This window comes from Dermatophagoides pteronyssinus, unplaced genomic scaffold (assembly GCF_027571235.1).
Source record: "Dermatophagoides pteronyssinus isolate colony J.1.1.1.1 unplaced genomic scaffold, Derpt_VIB-CSIC_2022.12 sq0004, whole genome shotgun sequence".
NCBI classification, from domain to species: Eukaryota; Metazoa; Arthropoda; class Arachnida; order Sarcoptiformes; family Pyroglyphidae; genus Dermatophagoides; species Dermatophagoides pteronyssinus.
This window is the reverse complement of record NW_027461528.1, coordinates 2,776,274-2,795,752: the sequence shown is the minus strand read 5'-3', so window position 1 is coordinate 2,795,752 and position 19,479 is coordinate 2,776,274. Positions and strand designations below refer to the sequence as shown.

The 19,479-nt window shown below is 28.1% G+C and overlaps 6 protein-coding genes across 9 annotated transcripts; 5 read left to right on the top strand and 1 right to left on the bottom strand.

The window, feature by feature from the left end:
• Window positions 1–780: 780 nt before the first annotated feature.
• Window positions 781–2,560, top strand: LOC113792403 (uncharacterized). Its single transcript, XM_027342292.2, has 2 exons — window positions 781–2,010; window positions 2,078–2,560. Exon 1 carries the CDS (start codon window positions 1,031–1,033, stop codon window positions 2,006–2,008), a length of 978 nt encoding a protein of 325 aa, XP_027198093.2. The 5' UTR covers window positions 781–1,030; the 3' UTR covers window positions 2,009–2,010; window positions 2,078–2,560.
• A 1,775-nt stretch (window positions 2,561–4,335) lies between these two features.
• LOC113792388 (putative glutamate receptor) lies at window positions 4,336–6,378 on the top strand. Its single transcript, XM_075819834.1, has 4 exons — window positions 4,336–4,649; window positions 4,715–5,511; window positions 5,575–5,799; window positions 5,880–6,378. Exons 1-4 carry the CDS (start codon window positions 4,341–4,343, stop codon window positions 6,130–6,132), a joined length of 1,584 nt encoding a protein of 527 aa, XP_075675949.1. The 5' UTR covers window positions 4,336–4,340; the 3' UTR covers window positions 6,133–6,378.
• An 844-nt stretch (window positions 6,379–7,222) lies between these two features.
• Ir60e (Ionotropic receptor 60e) lies at window positions 7,223–9,198 on the top strand. Of its 3 annotated transcripts, none has more exons than XR_012846156.1 (4): window positions 7,223–7,724; window positions 7,793–8,014; window positions 8,096–8,450; window positions 8,634–9,198. XR_012846156.1 is itself a non-coding variant. In XM_075819792.1 (3 exons), exons 1-3 carry the CDS (start codon window positions 7,507–7,509, stop codon window positions 8,346–8,348), a joined length of 693 nt encoding a protein of 230 aa, XP_075675907.1. In that variant the 5' UTR covers window positions 7,223–7,506; the 3' UTR covers window positions 8,349–9,198. The 3 variants fall into 3 exon arrangements, 1 of the variants encoding a protein (XP_075675907.1); XR_012846155.1 differs by having other exon boundaries at window positions 8,628–9,198; XM_075819792.1 differs by having other exon boundaries at window positions 8,096–9,198.
• Window positions 9,199–9,272: 74 nt separating this feature from the next.
• LOC113792387 (uncharacterized) lies at window positions 9,273–11,283 on the top strand. The gene is made up of 3 exons (XM_075819791.1): window positions 9,273–10,143; window positions 10,270–11,117; window positions 11,236–11,283. Exons 1-2 carry the CDS (start codon window positions 9,375–9,377, stop codon window positions 11,109–11,111), a joined length of 1,611 nt encoding a protein of 536 aa, XP_075675906.1. The 5' UTR covers window positions 9,273–9,374; the 3' UTR covers window positions 11,112–11,117; window positions 11,236–11,283.
• A 337-nt stretch (window positions 11,284–11,620) lies between these two features.
• LOC113792404 (uncharacterized) lies at window positions 11,621–14,029 on the top strand. The gene is made up of 2 exons (XM_027342293.2): window positions 11,621–11,820; window positions 11,897–14,029. Exons 1-2 carry the CDS (start codon window positions 11,766–11,768, stop codon window positions 12,628–12,630), a joined length of 789 nt encoding a protein of 262 aa, XP_027198094.2. The 5' UTR covers window positions 11,621–11,765; the 3' UTR covers window positions 12,631–14,029.
• On the bottom strand, window positions 13,326–19,213 carry MEP-1 (zinc finger protein MEP-1). 2 transcript variants are annotated; one of them, XM_075819790.1, is made up of 6 exons: window positions 17,193–17,483; window positions 17,046–17,071; window positions 16,558–16,908; window positions 14,114–16,500; window positions 13,803–14,024; window positions 13,326–13,733 (listed from the first exon to the last, which is right to left on the bottom strand). In XM_075819790.1, the coding sequence occupies exons 3-6, from the start codon at window positions 16,862–16,864 to the stop codon at window positions 13,527–13,529; spliced, it is 3,123 nt and encodes a 1,040-aa protein (XP_075675905.1). In that variant the 5' UTR covers window positions 16,865–16,908; window positions 17,046–17,071; window positions 17,193–17,483; the 3' UTR covers window positions 13,326–13,526. The 2 variants fall into 2 exon arrangements, with proteins under 2 accessions (XP_075675905.1, XP_075675904.1); XM_075819789.1 differs by lacking the exons at window positions 17,046–17,071; window positions 17,193–17,483 and adding an exon at window positions 18,798–19,213.
• Between the last annotated feature and the right edge of the window lie 266 nt (window positions 19,214–19,479).

The following is a 19,479-nucleotide window of genomic DNA, read 5'->3' as shown; positions in this document are numbered from 1 at the left end:
CTGTTGGAATGTTGATCATCAAATATGATAAGAATGATTATCTTTGACAACGAACGATGACAAATTGATCTTCTTTTTTTTCGGTTGGTCGGAAAAACAATTCAATGAATGAAAATGATGCCAAAAACAACAACAACAACAAAATGTGTTTATTTTACAGTATCATTTGATCAATGGATGGATGGATTTTTTTATCAACCTAAAAAAAAGGGTTGTTCACAATTTTATCCTCGAAAAATGATTGTGCATCCATTCATTCATTCATTCATTGAAAAAAAAATTAGATCAAAATTCAATGATCATCATTATCAATTGTGTCGTTGCATTAATCAAAAAGCAAGAAATATCGTTCGATAACAAATGATGATGATGATTAAAATTGAATATCATTTGAATCAATAAGTCTGGTTGTTTTTGACAATAATTTGATCTTGTCCTTCGAATGTTGTCATCATCATCATCGAATTATCAAATTTCCACGTTTCATTCATTCATTCATAATACTGAACTAAAATCTTTGTTTTTTTTTCAGTTGATGATGTAATTGAAAAACATCAAAAAAAAAAAAAAAAGATCGATTCGGAAATGAATGTTTTTGATTTGATTGATTTGGTTTTGTTTATTCAAATGGTGTTTGTTCATTCAAAAATTGATTGATTTTTGGTACATTTTTTTTTTTTGTTTACTGTCAATCAAAAAATTGAATAGAATTTTTTATTTTACAATTAAAATAAAATTTAATTAAAATTATAAAAGTTGAATTGTGGGTTGCCATAGTGTTAATACAATGGAAAAAAAAGGAATGATGATATGGAATGATATGGAATGGGGGGTGTTTATTGGCATACAAAATGTCCGATTATGATCAATCCGTTCAATGGATTTTTTTTTTTTGATTTTTGATCGTACGTCGATGATAAATCCTTTTTTTTTGTTTCCCATTGATTTATGAGTGTGTGTTTGATCAACTGATTGATGATTTAATGTTTCCAGAAAACGAAAGAAAGAAATTAAAGAAAACATTTGAATTATGTTAATTTATTCATATTTGATAATGATGATGATGATGATGATCAAGGTTCAATTATCATCATCATCATCGTACCACGATGATGAGACAATCAACATTGAACAACCGAATAATTTGGCATTAAAATGTATGAATGGACAATTAGATTTGATTGAAAAATGTCAACAACAATCGGCCAATGATTTTAATCCATTAGGTCGTCATACATGGATAACAACATTATGGCAAACATGTTGTATTATTTGGGAAGAATTAAAATGTTATCAATTGAATGCAAAACAATGGTGTTCACCATCATTATCAATTGAAATAGAATTATATTCATTACTTCGTTATGAACAAATTGAACAAACATTATGTAAACAAATTCAATGGATTCGTTATTGTGATCATTATGGACCAATCAAGATAGCCGATAAACATCAATTTATATGGCCAATAACAAATGTAAAAACTAAGACCATTGGACATTGTTTACAACAATTACGATCGCATATGGTTCGATTAAAAAATGGTACCGAAATCATTGAAAATTTAATTGAAAAATGTGATGAAAAAATTCTTATGAAATATGAACAAAAAATTCATTTAATAAAATTTACATCCGAAGATAATTGTTGCGCCATCTATGAACTATTTGATTGTCTTGAGCAATCGATTCATAAAGTATGTTCTGGAAATGAACAACAAGATTGGTTAGATTATCAACAAAGAATTATTGGGAAAATTTCCACAATGTCCCTTTGTCGTTTATATCCATATAATACAAATGAAATGGATCGATGTCTACATCGGAAACCAGATAATCATCATCATCATCATCACGATGATAGTACGAAAGAAAATCTACGTAAATTGATCAAACAAATAGCATCGATTACATTGATAATTATCCTGTTGATAATTACATCTATCATCTTTATTTGGTATAAACAAAGATGTAAACGACAAAATGATGATCAAGATGAATTAATTTGAAGGTTATAATTTGTTTTTTGTTGCAACTTTATTTTTAATTCAATTTTTTTTTTCATTCATAAATCAAAGGTTAAACAACAGAATCAAACATTTACCCGTTCGATAACCGGAATACGTTGTTTTTGTTGTTTTGTTAATCAGCCCCATTTTTTCTTGCCATAACGTTTTCCACCACCATAACCACCATGACCATAACCTTTTCCATAACCATAGCCACCTTTTTTCTTGCTAGCTTCAACAGCATTCGGTCCCGATGTAATTGCCATGATGATCATAATAACAACGACCAACATAAAATGAATCGATATCAATTTCATGATGAATTTTAAGGATTTTTCGTTCGTTCTTCTTCTTCTTCAACGATGATAATGACAATGAAAACTGCTGGCCTTTATATATCTTGGTTGTTTTGATTTGATGATGAGACCAGGAAAAGGGAAATCCTTGAAAAAAAATTTCCCTTGAAATCCATTCAAAATGATTATTCTGTTTGTCAATGAATTTCTTTTTTTTAAATTATGATTAAGTAAAATTCAAATTCCCCATTACAAACAGTTGCAAAACGACATTCATTATTTGATAAAATTTTTAATGAATAACAATTTCAAATGAAAAAATGAAAATTAACAATAACAATTACAAAACAAAACAACAACAAAAAAGGATTTAGGAAATTTGAATTTGAATCATGTGATTGTAATGAGGAAGAGATTCGTAGAATCTTACCTAAAATTGAATTCCATCCAATTTCGCAATGTCGGTTTGGATTTGATTTTTTTTTTTTGAATTTGAATTTGAAAAATGTTTGAATTGTTACCTGGCTGATTATCCGCATACTGGATCTGCATCTATATTTTTGACTTTTGGTTTCTTTCGTCTTTGGCTTAATCTGCTCAATGGATTGGCTGTTGTGGTTGTTGTTGTTGTTGTTTGTTGAATAATTTCCACAGGTAAAACAGTTGTATCTACATTCATAATATCTACATTTGATTCTACATCGTTATTTACCACCGTATCCTCTGGAATTGTTGACATTTGTACGCCAATGTTGATCATTATTGTGATGATCAACAACATCACAATGGTTGAATGAAATGTTTTCATCATCTTGATTTGAATGGTTATTCGAATTTTAAAGGAATGGACTTGCCAACACTTTATATATACCTGGATGGCAAAAACTTGATTCTTAGAATTTGAAGAAAAAAAAATAAACAAAAAAAATCAGAATCATTAATATTCAATGTCAATGATGAAAACAATTTAATCACAAGATATTCAAGTGAACAACAAAAAAAAAAAAAACAAACAAAATAAAAAACCTTGATTAAATTGATTAGATCGATTTTCATTTTAAACTTGAAATATTGAATAATTTTTTTTTCGATTTCTCACTTTTATCCATCCATCCATCCATATTAATCGATCAATAAATCAAATGATGTTTGGAATTTTTCTTGTTTGTTTGTTGAATAATTTTCATAATGATTACGATTTTCTAAGAATCCAAAAAATTTTCTTCAATTTTTAATCAACATTATCATACTTTGGCCATAATCTTTTCTCGCAAAAAATCCCAAAAAAATACATTCATTTAGCCGAATTTTTCACATTCATTCACATAAATATAACAAAAGTATCACAAGGTTAGAAATTCTCATTAGGTATATTTTTTTTTATTCTGAATTTGTAAGCCAATCAATCGGCAATCAATAATTTCTCACCGACAGACAGACAGACAGACAAGAATTGTCAATTGAGAAAAATCTCGATTTCTTCCACTCAATGGCCAACAAAAAACAATCGAGATCAGAAGAAATTCTTCTTCTTCCATTGAGTTTTATGAATGACAACAACAACAACCACAATGATGATCATCAAATGTTTAATGTTCAAAATCATCTATCTAATTATCATAAATATTAATGTAAATAAAAGTTTACCATCAATGAATGTTCAATCATATTTAGGTAATGAAAATTTATGGAATTATTTAAAACAATTTCAACCATCGGAATATTATTCAACAAAAAAAACTACAATAATTTTAGTTGAAAATCTTGTGGATTCTCCATTTCGATCAACATTCAATATTCATAATCGATTAATCGAAATTAATTGTCCATTTAAACTTTATACAAATCTAACATCGAATGAATTATATTCAAATCTATCATATCGAATGAAACCAGAAAATCGTTATCGAAATGTTTTAATTTTATTTGATTTTTCATTATCAATTCAATCGATGAATAATTTAAATGAATTATGGTTGAAATTTTTCAAAATAATTTCTACATTACAAATCGGTTATTTAAAATGTTTAACATGTATGCCATTTTTATTCATATTTTTCACCGAATCAAATGATCATCAACAACATTTGAAATATAAAAAGATTTTCAATCAATGGTTAACAGAATTATCGTTGACAACGGATAAAAGATTTCGATTGATAATTGTTTTGACTGATTCGTTGGGAACAATTACAAATACTATACATTTACGACCAATTTGGTATGGTTGTCAACAATTTGACGGGGTTTTTTTACCTGAATATTCTGATGATTTTAAAAAATTAAATCAATCATTATGGAAATGTAATCTTAACCAAACAATGTTGACTATTTCGATTAATAATGTAAGTTTTCAAGTTTGAATTTTGTAATTGGAATAATGATTTTAACTCTTTTTTTTAAAAAAAAGTTTACACCACTTTGTAATTTCGACACATTCGAAATGTTACGATCATATTCAATTGATTATAAACTGATTCGTTTATTATCGAAAAAAATAAATTTCAATTATCAATTGATTGATGCCGAACAAAATTGGGGTTATCGTATTGGACCGAATCGATCATTTAGTGGTTCGATTGGTCATCTACTCAATGGTACAGCCGATCTTGCAATGTGTGGCGTATCATTGAATGAAGATCGATCAAAAGTCGTAGAATTTACATATTTTACAGTGATTGATGAATTAACATTTATAACAACATTTCCAATGGATTCTGAAATACAAAAATGGATTTTTTTTCAACCATTTCAAACACCAGTTTGGCTGGCAATCGTATTTTCATTTGTAATCATTTTATTATTGATTTTTTCAATATCAAAATTATCAATTATCGATCAATCAAAACAACAACAACAACAACAATCATTATCATCGATTTCAATAAATTTATTAGCAATATTTTTAAGTAAAAGTTTAACACAAAAAATACCAAAATCATTTAAATATCGTATATTATATCTATCATTTATGTTGGCAATGATTGTATTAATACCAACATATTGTGGTTCATATTATTCATCATTAGCTATTGTACAATATCAAAAACCAATTGAAACAATTAATCAATTGATTAAAATTGCTCAAAATAATGATGATAATAGTTATAATATAATAACATTACAATTTAGTTCATATTTAGAATTATTTATTGATGCTGATCCAAATTCCGGTTCGACATTTATAATCGGTCAACATATGAATCGGTAATTGATGATTGATGATTTTCGGGATTGATTTTTGATTTTTGTCTTGTTGTTTTTTGGTAGAACTCATTCAAAAATGGCCAAAAACATTGAACAAGGAATCCAAATAGTACAGAATAATTCGAATGAAAAAAATTTCATTTATATTGATTTAAGAATGCCATTAGAAATATCAAGAAAATTATTTGCCGAAATACCATTATACATTAGTAATGATAGATTTGGTTCAAATTTGATTGCATTTGCATTTCCAAAACAATCGCCATTATATCGTTCGTTTGATTTTTAGTTAGTCGTTTTTATCATTTTGTTTGTTTGAAAATGAATAATTTTTAACATGAATTTTTTCATTTTCATTTTCACTTTAGTATAAAAATTTCCTATGAAATCGGTCTACATGAACATTGGTATCGACAAATTTTTCGCAATATTCCAGCTAAAAATCAACAAGTATATGATTTTATCCGATCATATGGTAATGGTAAAAATCGTGAATTATCATTCATTGTTGATGGCATACAATTGAATGATTTAAAATTAACATTTTATTTATGGACGTTTGGATTATTTTGTTCATCATTCGGTTTATTGGGTGAATTTATACATTTTTTTCCCGGTTAAAAAATCTAAAAAAGAAAAGAACAATTATATTTAATGATAAAGTTGACAACAACAACAACAAAAAAAAGTGAATACATACTTGATTTTGGTACAAATCATGTTGTGAATGACAAGAATGTGTATATTTTGTTTTTTTCCCCACGATAATTATATCTTGATTGTTCGAGGAAAAGATTTTCTATTTTCTATTTCCGAATCACAATTTTTTCATAATTATTTTGTATTTTCTTTTTTTTGAATATAAAAAAACACCGAATACAAAGAAACAAGAAATCAAATGACAAATTGTTATGGCAACTTTGTTTTTTTTTGTTTTTTTTTTTTTTTTTTGGTATTTTTTTTGGCGATTTTTCGTTCTTTTTTATTTTGATGAATTTCATTGTCAACATTATGGGTACATTGTCATTGGTAAAGGCAAAATATGATTATCATCATCATTTTGATTGAAATATTAATATTTATTTTAAATATTGAAACATCTTCAACCAGAATACAATTTCAAGGTGATCAAAGTTTATGGAATTATTTACAAAAAATATGTCATAAAGATTTATTCGAATTACAAATGATGAAAATTATTCTTATTGAAAATATTCATACGATGAACGATTCTATCGATATGAATAATAATTTGGGGTCTCTTGTAGATTAGGAACCCCAAAACACCCTTTTGTAGATTAGGAACCCCAAAATGAACCTCTTGTAGAATAGGAACCCAACCCATAGTAACTCAATGCTAACTTGCTACATACATAAATAGAATAAAGCAAATAAACATTCCTTGGTTTTTAATTAATCAAACTTAATCTCGGCAGGTTAGGTTAGGTTAGGATGGGACAGTTAGGTTTTCCGGGGAGGAAAACCTAACTGCTGACAAAAATATCTAATTTAAAAAAAAGATATGATGTATTTCGTTAGAATTGTAATCGTTTCGTTCCTTATTAAGGTTCATGTAGATTAGTAACCCCAAAATGAACCTCTTGTAGAATAAGAACCCAAAACAGCATTGGGGTTCCTATTCTACAAGAGATCCTTTATTGGGTAAAAGTATTGATACAGCTTCTATTGTCGAACAAAATCGTATTCGTATTATTTATTTATCATTAACTAGCATTGCAAGCCATTGGTCATTGGCTTCGTCTACTAAGTAGACGAAGTCTAGCTTAGTCATAAGGCCAAGTCCAATGCAAGCCAGCCATTTGTTTATGTAAAAATCAAAAGATCCTTATAAATAAAAAATGCAAGCCATCCATTTTTCGAGCATGCGCATTGAAATAGAAAAAAGTGTTTCGTCTCAGCCAGCCAGCCAGCCAGCCAGCCAGCCAGCCAGTCAGTGTTTTACTTTTTTATGTTATTAGATATTAGATATTAACAATGATTGTTTTATCACCAGCATATTGTGCATCATTTTATTCAATATTAACAATACCGGAATATGAACGGCCAATGGATACAACCAATGATATATTGAAAGCATTACAAGATGATTATTTTAAAATTATTTGTCTAAAATTTAGTTCATATTATGATTTGTTTGTTGATTCACCCAAAGATTTAACGACATTATATATGATTGGTCAACATTTAAAACGGTTTGTTTTGTTTTCATCATTTTGTTTTCAAGATTAATTAATTGATTCGATTTTTTTTCTATATTTAGAAGTAAAGAAAACATGACCGAAAGTACTGAAGAAGGTATCGATATTGTACAAAATGATCCCAATGGTCGTTATATTTATATTGATTCTAAATTAACATTATCATTTTTATCGAAATTAATTGCCAAAAAACCATTACATGTTGGACAGGGTTCATTTGGTGTTGATTTTATATCGGTTGCACTTGCAAAACATTCACCATTTGGTAATGTTATTGATCATTAGTATGTTTTCTTGAAAGAATGTTTATTTCATTTCATTCCAATTTTTAACATTTGAAAATTAATTTCCTATTTTGTTTCCAGTGTACAAATATTATATGAATCAAATTTAAGTCAAGCATGGTTCTATAAAATTATAATGGAAATTGAAAAATATCATTCCTTATTGGAATTATCATCATCAAAAACATTGGTTGATAATGGTGTAAAATTAATACATGTATATTCAATATTTATATTATTTTTCATTGGAAATTTATGTTCGATATTCGTATTTTTGGCGGAAATTTCTTATAGAAAAATTATTTCAATTAAAACATCTTGGCAACATTTTTAAATGATGACTTAAATTCAAAACGAATTGTCACTTGATTGAAACCAACGATATATATATAGCCAACTATTTCTGGAACAATCTATACACGAACAAACACACGCCGTATGTATATATTGATCAAACAATAATGCCACATTTGTGACCGAGCATTCGTATTCGATCTTTTTTTTTATTATTTTGTTTTGTTTGTGTAACCGAATTATTTATTACTGCACAATCGTGATGTCATTTTTTTTCTCGTGTATCGTCATTCGATTATTACTGGGCATCCCAATCAAGCTATAGCCTACTAAATCCATCCACGTTTTCAAAGTTGATCGAATAGCTGTGGAAACAGAAAGAAATGAAAATCAAACGTGGACAAATCATCATTATTACCAAGAATGAAAAAAAAAACCGGCAGTGTATATTTTGTCTATATAATTTTGATGATGATGGTGTTGTATTGAAGAAAAAAAAAAAAGTTTCACCATTATATGTGACATGTCATCATCGTCATCATCATCATGAACGCAGTATCAATGAAGAAGAACAAAACTAAAAAAAAAATGGCTACCATCGTTTATAACATGAAATATAGCAGAATATAAATTGAAAGAATGGAAATAGAGGAAAAATCTTGATACTCAATTGGATTGTATGTGTGTGTAATTCCAAAGAATATTGGGGGGCAACAAACAAACAAACAATTCTTCAGGATGGAATAATTTTTTTCCCCTCCGTTACTCTATTTACCGTTACTACTTTTTCTTTCATTTATTATTGTTGTTGTTGTTGTTGAATTTCTTTCACTTTTTTTTTGAATAATAAAAAAATAATTGTTACCACTGTTGTGATCAAACAAGATTAATTTACTTTTGTTTAAATTTAATTCAATTTTTCATTCGATTCAAGATTTATTTAAGTGAAAAAAAATTGTTTCAAAATGAATTTTCATGATCAAAATATTCAATCATACATATATATGGTTGAATAGAAATTTTTCAAACTAAAAAAAAAGAAAAAAACCACCTCAAGCAAACCAAAATGAAACAAAATTCCAATATGATTTCAACAAATAATTTAGATACAAATATTCAACAACAACAACAACAACAACGTTATCATCCATATTCAAACAAAACAAATAATGATAAAAAGGTAATGTTATCATCATCCACAAGATTATCGTCGAATGATCGTCAAAGAATTAATAATAATAATTCTGTTCAACAACAGCAACGATCATTGATTAGAATGAATTTGATGCCAATAAATCATCGAACAAATTTGGTTGAAAATAATCAACAACAACAACAACAACAAATCATACGAACAAATTATCAACAACAACAACAACAACGAAGAACACAACCAATAATGTCCATTAACAGTAACGACATATCATCATCACGTCATTCAAATCAATCATTTCATGTACAGAATTTTGTTAACATTTTTCAAACATATTGTTCGGAAATAAAAGAATTAAAAGATTATTTTGAAATGAAATTTACTAAATTAAAATCAATGGAACAAAAGATTAATAATTTATTACAAGTTATGATCAATGATAATGATAATAATGGATTGATTAATGGTAATAATGATGAATCAATAATAATGGATTTGGATGAAAATATTTACAATCTAAATAATAATCAAATGACAATTAATAATAATAATGGTGATGTTGATGCTGATAATAATTTTCGTTATTGTTCGAATGATAATGATGACGATGATGATCAATTATATAATGTAAATACAACAACAACATTTCATGGTCAAACAAAACAATCAACTATAACAACAGGTAATAATCATAGAAAAATTAATCAACAACAACAAATTTTTAATCAAAATGAACAAAATATTTTTATTAATAATCATAATAATAATAATAATATGTTTGAACCGATAATCGATTTACAAATAAAAGATGAAGAAGATTCGAATCAAGAATCGATTGTTTCGATAATCGATTCGAATGTATCGAATTCAACAACAGCAACAACAAAACATTCCAAAATAGCAACATCCACACCAATACAAACAATATCATATCAAAATAATGATAAAAATACATTGTTAATATTATCATCACCATCGACAACATCGACAACAACAACAAATCAACGACAGCCAATGATAATTAATAATTTCGAATCCGGTAGTAATATTACGAAAAAATCGACAATACCATTACCAATATCATCATCATCAACAGCGGCAACAACCACCACAACATTATCATCATCATCATCATCATCATCATCAAGAAAGATAACACAAAATGTACATTCAAAAAATGAATTTATGCAAATGATTGAACGATTAAAAGAGGAAAAAATATTAATACGTGAACGTATATCACCGAATGTATTCATGTTACGACGATCAACTGATAATTCTATTGTTGGTTATCAATGTTCAATTGATGATTGTACTTATATGCATTTTCTTCGTGCACAGGTTAATCGTCATTATAAAAATTTTCATTCAAAAACATGTCAACATTGTAATCAACGTTTTAAAAAACCATATGAATTATCTTTACATTTGAAAGAATTACAAATGGATCCAAATCACGCACAACATTCACAACAACAACAACAACAACAACTGCCATCATCGCCTGCATCATCAGCATCATCTTCATTAATAACATCGGCAAATGAAACAATGGAAAATATTTCCGAATATGAAACCATTTCTGATTCCAATTCAATTCAACCAACGACAACATCGTCAACGACAACGACAACAGCAGAAACGAACTAGTAATTTGTAATCAAATAATTTTATTTCATTTTGAAAACAATAAAATAAAAAACAAAATAAAAAATGACAAATTATAATTCATTTTCAAATTCAAATCTTCAATCATTGTGTTTGTCGACACTAGATGGCGAAGAAATAGTGCAGTTTCGAATATTCGAATATTCTTTGTTGTCTTCTTTGTCTTTCTTTGTTTTGTTGATTTGAATGAAAATCAAATGATACAAGTCACGTTTGGTACATTTTCTTTCTCAGTAAAGATGATCAATTGCTTAATTACTTGTAACGATGTACGGGGAAAAAAATTTCTTATTACTGGAATAAGAGATAAGTAAAGAAGAAAAAAAAAGAACAACAATATTGTTGTTGTTGGTTTTTTTCTGACAGCAATTCAACGGAATTCACAGGTCACTTGTTTTTTTTCTAGTTTGTTGGATTAAGATCATCAAATATTGTATATATAAAAAGAACAATGATGAACAATGTTGAATGTAGTTGATTAACAAACAAACAAAATTCAATAATATAATTGTAATTAATTGATTGTTTTCAGTAATATAAATACTGAAGTATTGGTTAGACTTTTAACCAGTTCAATCATCTTCATCATTAATTTTTTTTGAGTGAAACAAATCAACAATCAATTTTCTCGACAAAATGCGATTCAACATTTTATTGATTTTTACATTGACAATCGTTGCGATTGTTTCGGGTAAGTTAGTTGAATATGAAATCAATTTTTTTTCTGATTTTGTTTTGTTTTCATATTTTACCCAATGAAATTAAAGGTTATGAAAACAATCTTGCCCGCAGTTTAATTACCAATAATAATCGTTTAAAAAAAATGATCGAAAAAAATGCTCAAAAATATGGTAATGAAACGGATCAATCGTTTATCGGACGTATGCAAACGTTTTCGAGATATGTTGATGAATTGATGGTAAATCTTGAACAATTTATGAAAAATGAAAAACTTAATGATATTGATCGACCATTTTTTCAATCACTTGAAGAAGAATTAGTATTAATGCAGAATACGATTGAATATGAATTGAAAAATTATGAAGAACAACAACAACATCATCATCATGATGATACCCATAATGATGATGATCATCATCATGTTGATAATGATACCCATAATGATGATCAAAAAAAATTCATTCTTGCCGATGCATTGTTAAAAGATGGAGAAAATCTTAAAAAACAAGTGGAAAAAGATTTAAAAAATCCCAATTACAATGCTAACTTGTTGAAATTAGTTCAAAAAGATTTTGAAGTTCTTGATCATATGTGTAATCATTTGATAATGTTTAAAAAAATTCCTCAATATGATCTTCATCAAACATATCAATTATATCAAATTGAACAGGAATCGATTATCATTCAAAATCGTTTGATAAATCGTTTGATTCAATTACGAAAAAAAAATAAAAATATTAGCAATGGTCATATTTCTATCATGAACAACTATTCAACTATGACTGTTATTATTATTGTATTGTTTATTATTTGTATATAAATGTTTGTTTGTCAAATGAATAAAGAAGAACCATCATTTTCAAATCCAATAAAAAAAATGCTCTTCATCAATAAATCAATGAAATTGCTCAATGAAATTTAATTAATTTTTCAACTTTTTGAAATTTTCTGACAGAAATAAATTTTATAATTGTCAAATAAAATTATAGTCATTTATAATTTTAAATCATAATTTTTTTAAATTTGTTATTTTATTATCCGGGTCAGACCTATTTGTGTTTGTGTAAAAAAAAATGTAAATTTTGTTTGTTTTTTTTTTCACCCTTTTTCCCAGAAACAAAAACGGAAATTTTTTTTTTAATAAAAAAAATGATGATGATGATATACTCATATAAATAATGAAACAATTGATTGATTTCAAATAGAATTTGTTGTTTTAATTGTTTGTGGGTGATATTCTGTTGTTGTAATAATCATCGTTTGGACAAAACACACATTTATGTGTGGTATATGTATTTTGTGTGTGAAATTTTACATTTTTTCACATGCAGATTTTCTGTTTGAGTGGATTGTGTATTGAAATTAAAGAAAACCAGAATTTTTTTTCAAACTGGTTATATTTTTTTTGTAATAATAGAATGTAGTATAATAATAATAATTAATATATTTACAATACATATTTTGAAGCAACAAATCAATGAGATAAATCATTGGGATATTTAGTTCGTTCATTCGTTCTTTTTTTTTGGTATTTTCATTAGAAAATTACTAATTTTTTTTTTGATGATGATGAAAGAATATTTGATAGATAGCTATAAAGCTGTGGTGTGCATAAGATGTGTCAGTGTGTGCCAGGCATATATTGAATTTTTTTTCTTTTTTGAACTAAAGTTGAATTTGATATTTACGGATTTCTTTAGCTTCGTCTATAGTTGTTCAATTGCCATTCGCTGACATATCCAATGCAGCTTTTTTTCTTGGTGGCATTGTTGTTTCATTATCAGCTGAATTTGTATTACGTTTAACCGATCCACTATGTACCATATAGACATGATTTTCGAATAATCGATACAAATTAAAGGTAGCCGAACAAACAGTACATTTATAGCTTAAATGTGCGGGTTTCAAATTGATTTTATGAGCCTGTTTTTTTAAAAGAAAAATTCATTAATAAATTTATCATTCAGATTGAATGAAAAAAATACAACATACCTGATTCATATGAGTAACCAATTTGGATGTGAATACACGGCCACAGATTGTACAACGACCACCATCTTCATTACGATTAACCATTTCTTGCATGTTCGATGTAACAAGACCATGTGAACCGAGTAAATGTCGTTCAAGGCCTTGATCAGTAAAAAATCTCCATTGACATTTCTGACAATTAAGTGGTGGTCTACTAGCTAACATTTTCGGATGAATTCGTACCTGATTTTTTCATTTAAAATTTTAAAAATAAATTTTATTTTTTTTTTTTTGTTTTCAAGAGAATTTATTTCAAATATTTCCAAACTTACCTTATGGATCCATTGCATATGTGTACGCAATTGTTCCAAATCTTTGATATAACCATCACAAATTTCACACATAACAAATGAACCTTTTGGATTGTTTGCTACAGTTGCAGCACCAACCGTTAAATTATTCGGTTGTTGTTGTTGTTGCTGTTGTGCATGATGATGATGCTTATTTGATATGATACTTGATTTACTATTCGACGATGTATTATGACGACTGGATGAATGGTGTGGTTGATGTGTGGCCGATAAACCGGAAACAGTACCAGGCGGAGTGATATTCTGTAATTTAGCCAACATATGCGGTTTATTCAATAAACTAAGCGCATTTGGTAATCCGGCAGCGGCAGCATTCTGAAATAATTGTGCCGCAATCTGTGTATTTGCTAACATGTTATACAGTTGTGGTGCGGCTGCATTACGGTAATGTAAAGCCATTTGATTAGCATTGGCAGCCAAATTAGATGCATTGTTATGACGATTCATTTTATGAGATGATGATGATGATGATGAATGAGCCATAATTGAAGATTGCGCTTGTTGTTGTTGTTGTTGAGGATGAGAATGAGCTTGATGAGCATCGAATGGCTGTGCTGATTGTTGATGGTGATGATGATGATGTTTTTTATTACGACCTGATGGTGCGATTCGATTCATTTGTTGCTGTTGCACAAGATACATTTGTTGTTGTAGACCAGGTGGCAAACCAGCAATCTGAGGAACTTTTGTCTGTGGATTTAATGCAGCAAAACGTAATGCTTGTAATGTTGCCTCATAGATTTTAATATCTTCCTGTGTGATTGGTTTGGGCGTTATCGTAGGAAAATAATCATCTTTGTTGGCCAATAATTTTTCGGGTAGAAAAAATTTCAAACATTTTGCTATATGTGTAGCCGCTTTAGATTTTACACCAGATTCATATGGACAAATAGGACATTCATATAACTGTGGTGGTAATTCAATCAAACATTTACGTTCATGCATACATTGTACATGATCAATGATCACTTTTGAATCGCGTGTAGAAAATTGACAATAATTGCACTTCAATTCTTTACGCGATGTTTGATGTGGATATGCCATATGATTTTGAATGACCGATTGAAATTCGCTACGAAAATCGCAATGTTCACATTTTATCGTTGGAAAAATATATGATGCATTAGCAACACGGCAACTAGTCAGATATTCTTGTTGTTTCTTTAGTTCTTCCATTAGATCTTCAGCATCACCTTCTTTACGGATCTGTTTTCGTACCTTATTAATAGCATCTTTATGATACCATTGTTTTACGCGGCTTAAACCGATACCCATTAAAAATTTTCCCACCGAACTGGAATAAAAATCCGATATGGTCAGCATATTTTTTGTATTATTTGATTGTTGATTTGATTGTGATGGTGGAGGTGGTGGTGGTTTTTGTCCAGTCGTTTGGTCCGATGTTTCTGTCTTCAATTTTGGTGGAAATTTATTCGCTCGTTTTATGATTAATGGTACAACCTGTGATGGACAATCAAGTATGGAATAATCTTTATCAATATCAATATCACTACGAGATTTTTTATTTATCGCTATACAATCGCCCAATGTAAGGACATTTTGGAAAAATTTCGGAAAACCAGTCAATTCATCGGATAATTTTGGAATCAAATCTTCAATGGATGTCTTTTCATTATTATTATTATTATTACTACTATTATCTTCTTGTTTCATTTCTTGTTCTTGTGGTTGTTGTTCTTTAACATGTTTTGTTGTCGATTTATTTGTAGATAAATCTTGTACTTCATCTTCATCATCAATAACATCTTCATCTTCATCATCATCGATAACAATTTCTTCAGTTATTTTATTATTATTATTAATTAATGATTGATTATTTTTTGATGATGATTTTGAAACAAGATTCTGTGGTTTGTCAAAACTATTCGAATTTAATTTGCTAACAACATCATTATTCTTAGATGTTGTCGAAGCGGCTGGATCTGTTACAATCATTCCTTCATCATTTTCATTTTCATTGCCATCATCATCTTCATCATCACCATCGATTTCACCATCACTAATCATAATTTCATCAGTAATAGATGCATTAGCTGCTGCTGACTGTAAACCATCATCATTGGTAATCATCTGATTTATCGATGATGAATCACCATTTATAGAATCGATCATTTCATTATCTTGATCAATATTTTCCACTTGATCTTCATCGTTAACTTCATCATCATCATCAAAAGCTTTAGAATCGGATTCTTCACCATTTTCAATCATTTCAATTTCTTTATCATTAACTTCACCATCTTCATCTTCATCATCATCAACGGTGTTAATACAAGAATCATCTTCTTGTTGATCATTTTTATTATCATCATCTTCTTCATCCTCTTCTATATTCAAAAGAAAAAAAATCAAAATCAATGGAACTGGAAAAATCAATCACTTACCATCATTTGAAAGATCAATCAATTCAACATCATTTTGTTGTTGATCATTATTATCATTATCCTCATCATCATCAACATTTTCATTCAATACAACATCATCATCATTATTTGTATCCAACAATTGTTCATCATCATTATCATCGATAACAGAATTAGATTTTTCCTCATCAATATCATTATTTTTTAATTCTTCTTCGTCATCATTATCATCATCATCGATTTGTTCAACATCATTATCATTATTGGCTTCAATTGTTTTCGTTACCGGTGCCGTTGTTGTTGTTGTTGAATCATTTTCTTCGGCCATTTTTTATCGTAATTATATATTCAATTGGAAAACCAATGAAAGATCTATAAATGAATGATGCAAATAAAAGAAATATGATAAAATTAATCAAAAACAACAACAGGTCTGACAATTGAATCTTAAAACATTTTTGATGCAAATTATTCCAAACCAAATCAAAACAAACAATTCATTTACATACCGGAATTTATTCAAAAATGTGACTAACTAAACATCAACCAAATTATAATAAAAAAAAATTCCCAAAAAGAATATCACAATAATTTTATCAAGAAAATTATCCAATAATAATCAATATCATTATCATCATCATCATAAACACACCTACCATAAAAAAAATGATACTCTTCCCTTTTTCCTAATTTTTCTTTTTGATTGAGCACACTATTAGCTATCTATCAATCGATCTTTGTCTCTTTATGTATATGTGTGTGTGTGTATTATGTATATTCATATAGGACGCTGATGATGATATTTTGGCTCAATCGTTTTTCGTTGTCGTCGTTGTTGTTATTGCCGTTTATTATAGCCGCCGCAGGAACAACGAAAAAATCTACAGACAAGGCACAAGAACAAAATTTTTTTTTTGCCCAGAAAAAGAGACTAAAGGCGTCTCGAAACTCGGTGGTGTGTGTGTGTGTGTGTGTTTGCGTGTTATTACAGTGAATATTCGTTTCAATCTTCGTTTGATACAAATTAAGATTCGGAAAATGAAAAAGATTTTATTGAATGAAAATTGGAACACGGATTTCTAATTACATTGAACTGGCAACATATTATAAAAAACAAAAACCGGTAATCATCATTTTTTCTTCAATTCAACAAATATTTCATAAAATTCGAACGATTCCTGGATATTTTAAAACAAGAATGGTAAACAATAAAAAGAATAAAAATATTCTATTGGATTTTGGATCAAGAATTTAAATTGCAACGTAAAATCTTAGGTAAAAAAAATTGACGTACTTATACAAGAGTATTCACTGTATTATTACAGTATACATTTGAAATTAAATAAAAAAAAATACGCATGCTCCATAACCATTAACACCATCATCGACAAAATAGCCATCGTCAAAAACCACCACCACCACCATCATCATCATCAACCTTCCAACCAACCAACCAGCTAAACAGCGGTCGATTGTGTTTGTATATCTATTTGTGTGTGTTTTTCTGTATAAGTCTGTTTTGTATAACGAAGTGAGCACTAGTTGGCCATCGCCGCCATATTGGCTTTTTTTGGACGAGAAACGACGACGACGACGACAAAAACAAAGATGGAAATTAAAAAAAAAAAATTGGATGGCAATTCTGATATCGGCTGAATTATAAGGATGATGATGATGATGATAACGAGGATTGATTTTACTCATTATCGAATGGAACATTTTAGATACAAAAAAAAATGCCTAGCTATTTTATCCAGATTTATTGGCAATGGACAATTGAATGGGTAAACTAAAAGGATTCATGGATGAAATGATGATCAAATTCGGGTTGAAAAGAATCGATAAATTATAACTGAATTTTGAAAAACAAAACATTTACCCTAGATATTAATTCATTCAAGTAGCAAGCCTAGTGATAGAATATTCGTGAAATTTCTGAATAACTAGAAAAAAAATCAGCTGATCAGTTTTTATAACAGAATGTCAAACCAAAAAAAAGAAAATTCTATTCATTCAAAATAAAAAAATCAAATCAAAAGAAAAATTAAAAAAAAAAAATCGCGCCATTCAATTCAAAAACATGCATGTTTTTTATATATAAACAACATGTATATTTGAGAAAAAAAAATGTGATATATAAACAAACCACACAACACATGTGTTGTTGTTGTTAACATTATTTTTTTTTTTTTTTGACAATCACATAACAAACAAACAAAAAGTTTTAAAAATGTAAAATGCAAATCAATATAGTCACTTACCAGATTTTAGTTGTTTAAAGATTTAATTCTGATTTTGAAAATATTATCAAAATTTTGAAATTTTGATGGATTCATACACACACACGTCAAAGATGATCGGATAAAGTCGATATAGGGAAAATTTGAAAAAAGAAAAGAAAAGAATTCACAATTCAAAAAAGCACTTGCGAATAATGTTTGATTGTCACTAAATTCAAACAAAGATTGAAAAAAATATTCTTTTACAAAACAAAAAACAAAAACAAAAAACGGAACCTCAAGATAAACACGAACAAACAACGTGCTCAAACAAACAAACAAAAAAACGAACGAACGAAAAAAATTTGGGCCACTATTTTGATCCAATCAGATTCGAATAGCCGACTTGAATCACACAGAGAAAAAAAACCAAAAAAAAAAAAAACGTTCCCGTTTTTTGATTAACAAAAAATGATGATTGGTGATATGTGTCATATGAATTATAAGCAGCACAACAAAAAAAAACGTAGAAAAATTCGAATTCGAGAATTTTTAGAAAAAAAAATTGATTCGTAATTGTAACGGGGGGAATGAGATTCTTGAATTCCAAAAAAAAAAAAAAAAATGAACAGGGAGCGAAGATAAACGGAATTTCTTTATGACGAAATTTTTTTTTGTTTCAAATTAAGAAAAATCAATATTTTCTTCTTGTTCGATAATGGAT